The sequence below is a fragment of the Orycteropus afer genome, unplaced genomic scaffold (assembly GCF_000298275.1).
Source record: "Orycteropus afer afer isolate SDZICR_OR568_19922 unplaced genomic scaffold, OryAfe1.0 scaffold00500, whole genome shotgun sequence".
Taxonomy (NCBI): Eukaryota; Metazoa; Chordata; class Mammalia; order Tubulidentata; family Orycteropodidae; genus Orycteropus; species Orycteropus afer.
Window position 1 is genome coordinate 1,133,407 of NW_006922087.1, and position 11,311 is coordinate 1,144,717.

The 11,311-nt window shown below is 41.2% G+C and overlaps 1 protein-coding gene across 1 annotated transcript in view; it reads left to right on the forward strand.

The window, feature by feature from the left end:
- The window catches only part of PCSK2 (proprotein convertase subtilisin/kexin type 2), a 495,543-nt gene extending 490,362 nt beyond the window's left edge, over positions 1–5,181 (forward strand). The window contains exon 12 of the mRNA XM_007955378.2: positions 4,695–5,181. Coding sequence (XP_007953569.1) covers positions 4,695–5,181 — 487 coding nt within the window. The remainder of the gene's footprint in view (positions 1–4,694) is intronic.
- The last annotated feature ends 6,130 nt before the right edge of the window (positions 5,182–11,311 follow it).

Sequence of the window (11,311 nt, forward strand, 5' to 3'; positions counted from 1 at the left end):
GTATCCTTCCCTTCAAGGCTCAGGGGTCCAAGATTATCTTCTGTGTCTGTGTTAATTGGTTTCCCTTTTCTTTGTTGAAGAGCGTCTGTGCAGTCCTTGTGCCTAGTTCACCATCTTGCTGGAACTCCCAAGCCACTTTTTAAACCTTCAAAATGGCGGCATCCTCCACACCGGCAAAAGTCCACAGTTCAGCGCACCTTTCTCTTTACCTTCTTCGTTTGTTCCCCAGCCACCGTGCAAAGTCCTCTGTGCAGTGTCTGGCTAACAGGGTGATTTTTAGGTTAATTCTTAGATCTTATCACCACTCGGGAATCTCCAAGCTGTCTGTGCTGTCAGGATGGCTCAGGATCGCTGTCAGACTGCAGCTCTGTCCGTCTCCTTTTTTGGTATTTTCACGCAAATTCTTCTTCTAGTTGGGGTTTAGTCCACTTGTATATCCTTCCCTTCAAGGCTCAGGGGTCCAGGATTATCTTCTGTGTCTGTGTTAATTGATTTCCCTTTTCTTTGTTGAAGAGGGTCTGTGCAGTCTTTCTGCCTAGTCCGCCATCTTACCCTTCACCCTCATTCTTGAAGGATAGTTTATGTGGGTATAGTTTTCTTGCTTGACAGGGTCTTTTAGTTTGTTTGTTTGTTTTCTTTTAGCACTTCAAATACATCATTCCATTGACTTCTGATCTCCAGTGTTTCTGTGGAGAAATCAGTACTTAATCTTACTGGAGATCCTTTATATGTGACTGTTTGCTTCTGTCTCACTGCTTTCACAACTATCTATCTTTACTTTTTCAGAGCCTAACTATGATGTGCCTTGGGGGAGATTTCCTTGGGCTAATCATACAGCTTAAAGTTTTTTGTGCTTCTTAGATTTGTATATTCATGTCCTTCAATAGATTAAGGAAATTTTCTGTCATTATTTCTTCAAATATTTTTTTCTGTCCCTTTCCCTCTCTCTCATCTCCTTCTGGTAGTCCCATGATATGTATATTAGGTCTCTTGTTGTCCCATAATTCCATTAAACTGTGCCCAGGCTTCTTGAGCCTCCAACCTTGTCGCTCTTCATCCTCAGAAATTTTAACTATCTTATCTTCTAATGTGTTTATTCTTTCTTTTGCCTTTTTAAATCTGTTGGTAAATCCTTCTATTATGTTTGTCATTTCATTTACTGTCCCTTTCAGTTGCAATGGGGCTCTGGTGGCATAGTGCCTAAGGCATTTGACTGCTAACCAGAAGGCTGGCAGTTCAAACCCCCCAGCCACTCCTTGGAAGGAAGGTTGGGCAATCTACTTCTGTACTGATACTGCCTCAGAAACCCAAGAAGGGGTCACTATAAGTCAGATCTGACTCAATGGACATGAGTTTGCTTTTCGTTTTGGTTCAGTTGCAATATCTATTTTTCAGTTCCTCATTTTGTTCTGGCTTTGTTTTCCTTATTTCTTTGAGATCTTTATCTATGTTCTCCCTTAACTCTTTAATTATGTTTAATATTATTGCATTATATTATTCCTGTTTTTGTTTGTTTGCTTTTCCCCTTTCATTATTCGGTCATCCCCAGATGAACTTTCACTCCCTTTATCATGTTCATTTGGATGATGTTCTTTGTGTGTCTTGTGATTTTGCTGTTGTTGTTGTTGTTGGGGCATTAGAATTTTTGAGGGTGTTAACTTTCTCAGTTCTCCCCAGTATTTGGTGTTTTTTGCCTGCACTATTTTCTGCAAAAAAAAAAGAAAAAGAAACCTTAGGTAGGCAGAGCCTATGGCTTTCACTTACCCATTCTTCTCCCTCTCTGTTATGGCTCTTCCCTCCATGGTTTAATTAGGATTTGAAAGTTCTAGATCTTAATTTTCAACTTTCAGAGTGTCCCAAACACACCAGAGTACACATTGTTGTCAATCTGTCCAACAGCAGGCACTGCCACTCAGGCAAGATATTTTACACTAATCTATCTATCTACCAAGGGGTGAAGTCTTCTCTCTCTGGTCATTACTCTCTTCCTCTGTCTGTTTCTGTAACCATATTTGTGTCTAGGGAGCCCGCTCCCAGACAGACCCATTCTAGATTGGGTGTTGCCCTTTGGTTTTGCCTGCTGTTTGGGGACTACTTACATCTGAGCTTGCATTCAGGGCTTTCTTCTGTTTCAGGAGGAGGAGGAGGAGCTGGCATTTCCCCAGAAGGACCTCTAAAAGATCTGTCTTGTTGGTTTCAGAGCCCCAGTGGGCCTTTGGTGATGAAGGGAGCAGTCTCCATTTAGGTGACCCTTCACCTGACACCTCTGTAAGGAACCTTCTGTAGGAGTTTGTAGCATCCAACAGTAATCAGGTGGAGAAGGGGTTGTCACACTCCAAACAGACTCCTAAAGAGTTGTTTCTATCAGAGCCTACCCCATAGTATGTAGCCTCCATTCAAGACGCTTGCTTTGTAGCACATAGCAGCCTTAGTCAGCAGTTTTCTGTACCAACCGGAAGGGAGAGAAGAAAGACCCAAAGTTTCCCCTAAGTAGGTCTGTCTGTTGGTTTCAGAGGCCTGAGCTATGGGGTAAACAGGGAGTCGGGTAGAGTGTTTACTACCGGAGCAGGCTCCACTCCAAGGGCCTTCTGTAGTAGTTTGCAACCACCTGCCAATTAACAGTTACCAGGGGGAGGGGGTGTCACACTCCAGTCAGATCCCCAACAAGAGGTCTGCCTTGTTGCTATCAGAACCTCCTTGGTAGATTGTTGTCTGTGAGTGCTGCCTCCACTTAAGACACATGCTTTGTAGCACATAGCAGCCTCTGTCAGCAGTCCTCAGCACCATCCAAGAGGTGGGAGCAGACTAACTCAAATTGACCCCAAAGGAGGATTGTCCTATTGGTTTCAGAGGCCTGAACTATGGGGTGCACAGGGAAGCAGGTAGAGTGCTGAGTATGGGAGAAGGCTCCACTACAGAGGACTTCTGTAGCAATTCACAGACAGCCTGCATGTGACAATGTCTGGGTAGGAGATAGGTTGTCACTCCAAAGACCCCCAGGAAGGTCTGCCTTGCTGCTATCAGACACATCACCACCCAGTATGTTGTTGGCTGTGGCTGTAGGTATACCCTCCACTCAAGTTGCCTGCTTCCTAGCACATAAGAACTTCAATCAGTAGTCTTCAGCACCCAACAGAAGGGTAAGAAGACAGACCAGAACTGACTCCCCAAGAGGTCTGTCCTGTTGATTTCAGAGGACTGAGCTATGGAGTGTGCAGAGAGGCAGGTAGAGTGTTGACTATGGAAGCAGACTCCACTGCAAAGCTTTCTGCAATAATTCACAATAGGCTTGCAGCTGACAGGGTCCACACAGGGGAGGTGCTGGCACACTCCAAACAGACTCACAGGTAAGTCTGCCTTATTAATTTTAGAATAGAAGCTTGAGGCCTTATCTCTTTGTACAGCCAGGGGATGTGGTGGTTAGGGAAGCTGACTCTTATTAGAGCCACTTCCCCAGTTCACAGCAGCTACATGGATGGGGAAGGGCAGGGATAGTGAGAAAAGCAATTTTCTTACCACAAACAAGTTATTGTCAATTCACTGATTCTTGCCTGCTGACTGATGCTCCTCAATTCAAAGTTCCTCAAAGCTGAGCACCATTTCCTTCTTGTATTTCTTATTGTATTTGTGAGGGAAGGTTGATCATCTTCCCCAAATCCCATACATATATTGTCTTCTTTAACCTCACAAAAATTACCCAACAATGACACTGAGACTTAGGCTACTTAAATAACTTGTCCAAGTTCCCATGATCAGTACGTGTGGAAACAGAATTTTAATTCAAACAGATTTGTTCCCAAAGTCCATCTGGTGTACAATCATCAAATATAGCATGGTTTATTTTATTTCACATTTGAATGATGCCATCTCCAGAAAGATTGATTGTATGGAAAGACAGCTGGAAATACAGCTAGGGTGAGCTTAGACTGTCCCTCCATGGGATTCCAATCCTGAGACCAGAGTGACCCCCAAAGTCTCCTGATCTTTCAAAGCAGTTTTTCACTAGGATTAATTAACCCAACTTCAGCTTCATTTTATGATAATGATAACAATCATATTAGCAATAGCTTCTATTTATCAAAGTACTTGGCACCCTGTCTCATTCTGTGTTTCCCCAAAAGCAGACTCTGAGACAGGACTTGAATGTTGATAGCTTTTTGAGAAATTATCTTAGTGAGGAAGTGGATATGTGAAATAAGGTGTTTGGGGTGGGGAATCCCAGAAAGTGGGCATTAATGAGCAAGTTTATCACCATAGGCAACTAAGCTCAGTTCCATTGAGGAAACTGGAATATTTATCCACCACCTCCTACCAATCATTGGTAAAAGGTTGCCCTGCACACAGACTGTGCAAGCACCCATGGTATAGGAAAAAGCCCCAGGAAAGAGGCTGAGATGCCTGAGGTGGAAAACATTCAGGGTACATGTGACTACAACTGCAGGTGAACTCAAAGGTGACATAGGACATGTGTGGAGGCGTGTAAATAGCATCTGTTTCACTACACATTCTAAAAGGAGGTTCAGAGAGTACAAGTAACTTGCTTAGGTTCACACACCTAGTGTGGAAATTAAAACCAGGTCTGTCTAAGTCATCCCAAAGGCCCTGCTCTTCATGCTACCTGAAACTGCCTTCAAACCCATGCTCCATGTGGTGTGCCCTTCCCTTAACAGATCTTCTTATCACTTTGTCCCCAGGAAAATACCATCCACTGGCAAATTGGTGCTGACCCTCACAACTGATGCTTGCGAGGGGAAGGAAAATTTTGTCCGCTACCTTGAGCATGTCCAAGCCGTCATCACAGTCAACGCCAGCAGGAGAGGAGACTTGAACATCAATATGACTTCCCCGATGGGCACCAAATCCATCTTGCTGAGCCGGCGCCCAAGAGATGATGACTCCAAGGTGGGCTTTGACAAGTGGCCCTTCATGACCACGCACACTTGGGGGGAAGATGCCCGGGGAACCTGGACTCTTGAGCTGGGGTTTGTTGGCAGTGCACCCCAGAGAGGGGTGCTGAAGGAGTGGACCCTGATGCTCCATGGCACCCAGAGTGCCCCTTACATTGACCAAGTCGTGAGGGATTACCAATCCAAGCTAGCCATGTCCAAGAAGGAAGAACTGGAGGAGGAACTGGATGAAGCTGTAGAGAGAAGCCTCAAGAGCATCCTGAGCAAGAACTAGTGCTACTTGTCATCTGCACCACCTGCCTCCCTCCCATCTTTGGCACCCCTCCCTAGTTCCACTCTTCTATTAGACTCCCAGCAATGACTGTCACCCCAGACAAATGATTTTCTCTTCTTGCTTGGACACTTCACTCACAATCAATGATTCCTTTTGTTGCAATGGAAGCAATCTTTTTTATTCTACTCCACAAATATACAATGTTCCAACCCCACCCCCTCCACAGTCTATGTGTGACTCTAACTTCATTTGGGTCATTCAAATAGGTGGTATCTTGCAAATAAAACTGGGATAGCTTTCCCCTCACTTTTTTGACATCCATGGCAAGAAAAAGATACATTTAAAAAGCCACACACAGGGACTCCAATAATGTTTTTCAGCAGTCTCAACAGAGTATCTGTGATGTAAATAAAAAGAAATTTGAAGCTCACAGCAAAGGGTGAGCTCTGAACCTCTTAAGGACCAGAGATGCCATCAGTCCTTTGGGGAAAGATGTTTTGAACTTAGCAAGACAAGTCAGTGACATCAATTAAGGTGGCATGATTGAAAGATACCATTGGTAAAGAGTCCTAATCATTGGATGAGGAAAGAGACTCTGAAAGCATGAGCACTGGAAACGATACCACCAACCCCAAGGCCATAGCTCACCCTGCTCAGCCAGCACCATACATAGGATGTATGTGCTTGGTTGTCCTACACCAGCTGCTGCTCTCAGTGATGGTAAAATCTGCAAGAGCAGCCCAAATTATCCCCAGTTGGTATAGAATTCATCCCAGCCCCAATTTTCTGGGGCTTCTCCTATAGCTATCCAAAAGAAAAACAAGGCAGGTCTGGCAACACATCTATTGAAAAGCAGCTTAGTAACTTTAAAATCAGGAACATTCCTTTTCCTAAATCACTTTGGAGAGTTTTAATCTAATGGGAAAAGAGAGGTGAGTTTTTTGTTTGTTTGTTTGTTTGTTTGTTTGGACAGCTTTACAAATGTATATTTGGGGTTTTTATTTCCAAAAAATATAGCTGGAGGCAAGTATCTCACTCGTTCAGTTTTCATTGATGTGTTGGGGAAATAGCCTCTGTGCTGGAAGATGTGTATGAAGGGGATGGAGGACCTATGTGAAGCAGATATGAGCAGCCATCTCCACATGGACTTGCATTCATGTGGGGCATCTTCTGCCAAAGAAAGATGAAGAGTAGCTCATCCTCTGGTAACCTGAAGCTTAAAAGATGCAAGAGAAGAACTTTATAGAAAAAGCACACAGTTACCATCTTGGCAACTAAGAATCTATGATGGCATTACCATGCAGCTGAAATTGCCTATCCCAAAAGACACTGCACTACTTCACTACCAAACAGAAAATGCTTTCTGACTTGCTGACAGTTTGTTTTCCTACCAAGATTGGCTTCTCATCCCCAGTCCCAAGGTCCACCCATTCCCCAAAAATGATTTGTTCTCAACCATTTCTGGCTCTATCTCACCCTTTCCATGGGAACATGTAGCTAAGCCTAGTACTAGGTTTCAGTTCCCCAAAGGGAACAATTTTAAGAGAAAAGTCTGGAAAACCCAAGTCTGGAAAAGCCATTTTCTTTTCGTTTTGTCCCCTATGTTGGCATGAATTTCTGACTTCTCTAACACCTATGACCTTCCCTATATAATGCTTTAAAGTGTAAGAATATTTATGATTTTTAAAAGAAATTTATTACTTGTGAAGCTCTTTTTAAACCAGTGCAGATTTAAAGAAAAAAAGAAATTAATGGGAATCATCCAAAATTCATTTCACATTAATGGTCTGAAAATAAACCAAAGGATACTATGTGTACATGTGTGTATAAGTGCACACAGAAATATATATATAATACATATGTAAACCATATGCATGTGTGTATATGTGTGTGTATGTGTATATATATATATATATATATACACACATGTGTGTGTGTGTGTGTGTATATATATACTTGTATATATAAATGTATATGTACACATATACCTAAAATGTGTGTATATGCATTTATTGAAGAAAAGACACCATACTCATCTCTAAAAGAATACTCAAAGAATATATCAAAATGATCTGGCTGAAGAAAAAGCCAGTGGAAATTCAGGTGAAAATGTTCATCTATTCCCATTGCATAACATCTGTACTTTTGCAGCTCTCTGTATAAACATTAAATGTCTTATATAGCAGCAAAAATATAAAATAGTTATCCATATTTTCACAGTTGTATAATTTATGAAAAGAGTAACTTAACAGCTTCTTAATTGAAATGGCAAGTTTTGATATGAGTATACAGTATATAAAAAATATATATAATGCTATATATATAAATATTTGGTCTCTTTCATTTTAGGCCTCAATATTAACACTAATTAATGTCTAGCTAGTGATGTTTTTATAATATCCCTGATCCTAATGCAAGAGACAGTTATTTATAGTCATTTATTTAAAAAAATGAAAATAAGTGAATAATGATTAATCAGGTTAACATTTTACTCCTTGTGACAAAATTTTATAAGCAAATTAAAAAAAAAATGTTGTAAATTAGGAGGCTCAACAATAAAACATCACCTTCCAGAAATCATGTGAAATGAGCTATATATTATATAAAAACACTTCCAACTGTTCTACCATGACATAATAAAAAGTTGCTAAGAGGTCTAGAAAGTCTGCTTTAACAGATGTGCATGAAGGCTTATAATTAGCATATAAAATCTTATACAAATTATGATCTAGAGTAGCATTTTTCCAACTCAGTTCTGATACCCATTAGTCAATTTAGAGGGGTCAAGACTAGCATCTTTTTTAGAACAGAACAGGACACATACTAAAGATAAGTGTCATTTCCTGAGTCCCTTAGCAATGTAAAGGGTTAATGCATTCAACTGCTAATGGAAAGGTTAGAGATTAGAGTCCAACCAGGCACACCTAGGAAGAAAGGCCTGGTGATCTACTTTTGAAAAATCAGCCATTGAAAACCCCATCTGGCATAGTTCTTCTATGCCACACATGGGGTTGCCATGAGCCAGAGTCAACTTGACAGCAACTGGTTTTTATTGTTTCCTAAAATGTTTGTCTGAGTGTATATGTACTAAGGAGCTCTGGTAGTGCAGTGCATCAGGTATTTGACTGCTACCAAGAAGGCTGGCAGTTCAAACCCACCAGCTGCTCTGTGGGAGGAAGATGAGGTAATGCACTTCTGTAAAGATTTACAGCCTAGGAAACCCAATGGGGGTTGCTATGAGTTGGAATTAACTTGAAGGCTGTGGGTTTGGGGTTTTTTTGGGATATATACCGGCTCACAATGTAAAATACATTTCTTATTGTGGCTAATAGTCAAAAATCTTTTTAAAACACTGTTTTTGAGTACATTAATCAAGCTAGAATAAATTATACTATGTAACAAATAGCCTTAAAATCTCATTGGTTTACCATAAAGGTGTCTTTATCATTTACACAAATGCCACTGAGGATTCTGGTCACTCCCTCCCACAGGGCCACAGACTTCCATACAGTGATTCAACGACCCATGCTATTTCAGTGTTGTGGTTTATAAAGGAGCACAGGGAGATGAGAGCCCATAGAGAACTCTCATCCACTTTCTTTGTTCAGCTGAAAAGAGAGTCATATTTTACTTCCACCCATTGCTCATTGGCTAGTACTTGTCACATGACCCTGCCTATATGCAAAGCAATAGGTAGAGCAACTAATGAAACATTTGGTGAGCATTAAAGTGCCTACTATGGAGAGTGTTGTCATTCCCTTAAAGTATATTTTTAAGTACTGACTAACATAACAACCTCTCTTTTTGGGTGGTCCTATGCAAATTATTACAAACTAGCTGTAACCCATATGACTACAAGCTATTCTAGCAACTCTTAATAATTATTAATAAAATATGAATACATTGCATCATCATATGTATTATAAAAGCCCACTGCCATCAAGTTGATTCTGACTCATAGTGACCCCCATTGGGTTTCCAAGGCTATAAATCTTTACAGAAGTAGATTGCCTCATCTTCCTCCTGTGGAGCAGCTGGTGGGTTTGAACTGCTAAACTTCTGGTTAGCATCCAAATGCCTTACTAACTACATCACCAGAGCTCTTTATTTATCATAGTGTTGTTGTTGTTGTTACGTGCCGTGGAGTAGGACTTGACTCATAGCAACCCCTGCTTGGGTTTCCAAGGCAGTATCACTACAGAAGTAGATTGCCCCATCTTCCTTCCAAGGAGTTACTGGTGGGTTTGGACTGCCAGCCCTCTGGTTAGCAGTGCAGTGCCTTAGGCCCTACACTACCAGTGCAGTAAAAAGAATTCACAATTTTGTCTTGTAATACAAGACTTATCAAACCCAATTGTTATAATCTTAAGAAAGTTATGACTAAAAACAAATAATGAAACATGTAAGTTCCAAAGTCTGACCTTGTGACAAACTGTGACACTTCTTATAAATACTTAAATTCAAAGATTAATTTCCAAAAGGCTAAGTTTAAAAAAAAAAAAAAAAAGACAATTCTTATAAAGTTACTACTATATGTTATCATTATTATCCCTTATAAATTAATAAGTATGTTTTCATGTGATCAATGCATTCATTGCTTAGAGTGAGCTGTGGAAACCACACACTGCAAAACCTTCAGGACACATAGTAAGCATTTGATACTTAACGAGAGATGTTGAACTAGCAGAATTGGGGACCTCATAGCCAGACTAAGTTCTTAGATGAAAGAGCTTAATTTGATAAAAATGTCTAAATATCAAAACGCAAAGATCAGACACAATAGTTGGGGGAGAGAAAAAGAGGTTCCAAAACTCCAGGAGTTTGAAATAACATCAACACAAAATGTCTGCTGGCCTCACACAGGAGAATTTGGTTGTAGCTGGGGGTGGTGTAGTGCCTAAGGCATTTGACTGCTAAACAGAAGACTGACAGTTCAAACCCACCAGCTACTCTTTGGAAGGAAGATTGGGCAATTTACTTCCATAGAGATACCACCTGGGAAACCCAAGGAGGGGTCGCTGTGGATCAAATGAACTCAACTGCAGTGTCTTTTTTGTTTGTTTGTTTGTTTAAAGAAGGAATGTTCCAACCGAATGGCAGGAAAGGAGAGCACTTTCAGTGCATGAGAGCTTAGAAAAAGAATCAGAGTGACAAAAGTTGGCAGATGATACCTGGCAGTTTTTAGGGTAAGAAACCAAGAGGGTGTGTCTTAGTTACCTGTTGTTGTCGTTGTTCTGTGCCGTCGAGTCGGCCCCAACTCATAGCAACCCCTCCTTGGGTTTCCAAGGCAGTATCACTACAGAAGTAAGATTGCCCAACCTTCCTTCCGAGGAGTGGCTGGTAGGTTTGAACCGCCAGCCTTCTTAGCAGTCAAGTGCCTTAGGCACTATGCTACCAGAGCTAGGGTTACCATAACAAAAACACCACAAGTAGATGGCTTTAAAGAATAGAAAATTATTTTCTCACAGTTTGGGAGACTAGAAGTCTAAATTAGGGTGTCAGCTCGAGAAGAAAGTCCTTCCTTGTCTCTTTTAGTTTCTAATAGCTGTCAGCCATCCCTGGAATTCCTGGGCTTACAGATTCATCTGCTTCTGTCTTCACATGGTATTTCTCCCTGTATGTGTATCTGTGTCTCATCTGCTCTTTTTAAAAGACACCACTCAGAAGGACTTTTTTTAATAGATCATTTATTTCATTTTGTTGTTGTTGAGAATATGGACAGCAAAAACATACACCAATTTAAGTTTCCACATGTACATTTCAGTGGCATTGATTACATTCTTCAAATTTTGCATCCATTCTCACCCTCCTTCTCTCAGTTGTTCCTCTTCCATTAACATAAACTCACTGCCCCTTTTGGTTCCTATCTAATCTTTCAAGTTGCTGTAGTCAATTTGATCCCATATAGTTGTTGCTATCCAGTTGATTCCAACTCACAGACACCCTATAGGACTAGGTAGAACTGCCCCACAGGGTTTCCAAGGCTGGAATATTTATGGGGAAGCTCTGGTAGCATGGTGCCTAAGGCACTTGACTTCTAACCAGAAGGCTGGCGGTGCAAACCCACCAACCACGCCTCGGAAGGAAGATGGGGCAATCTACTTCCGTAGTGATACTGCCTTGGAAACCC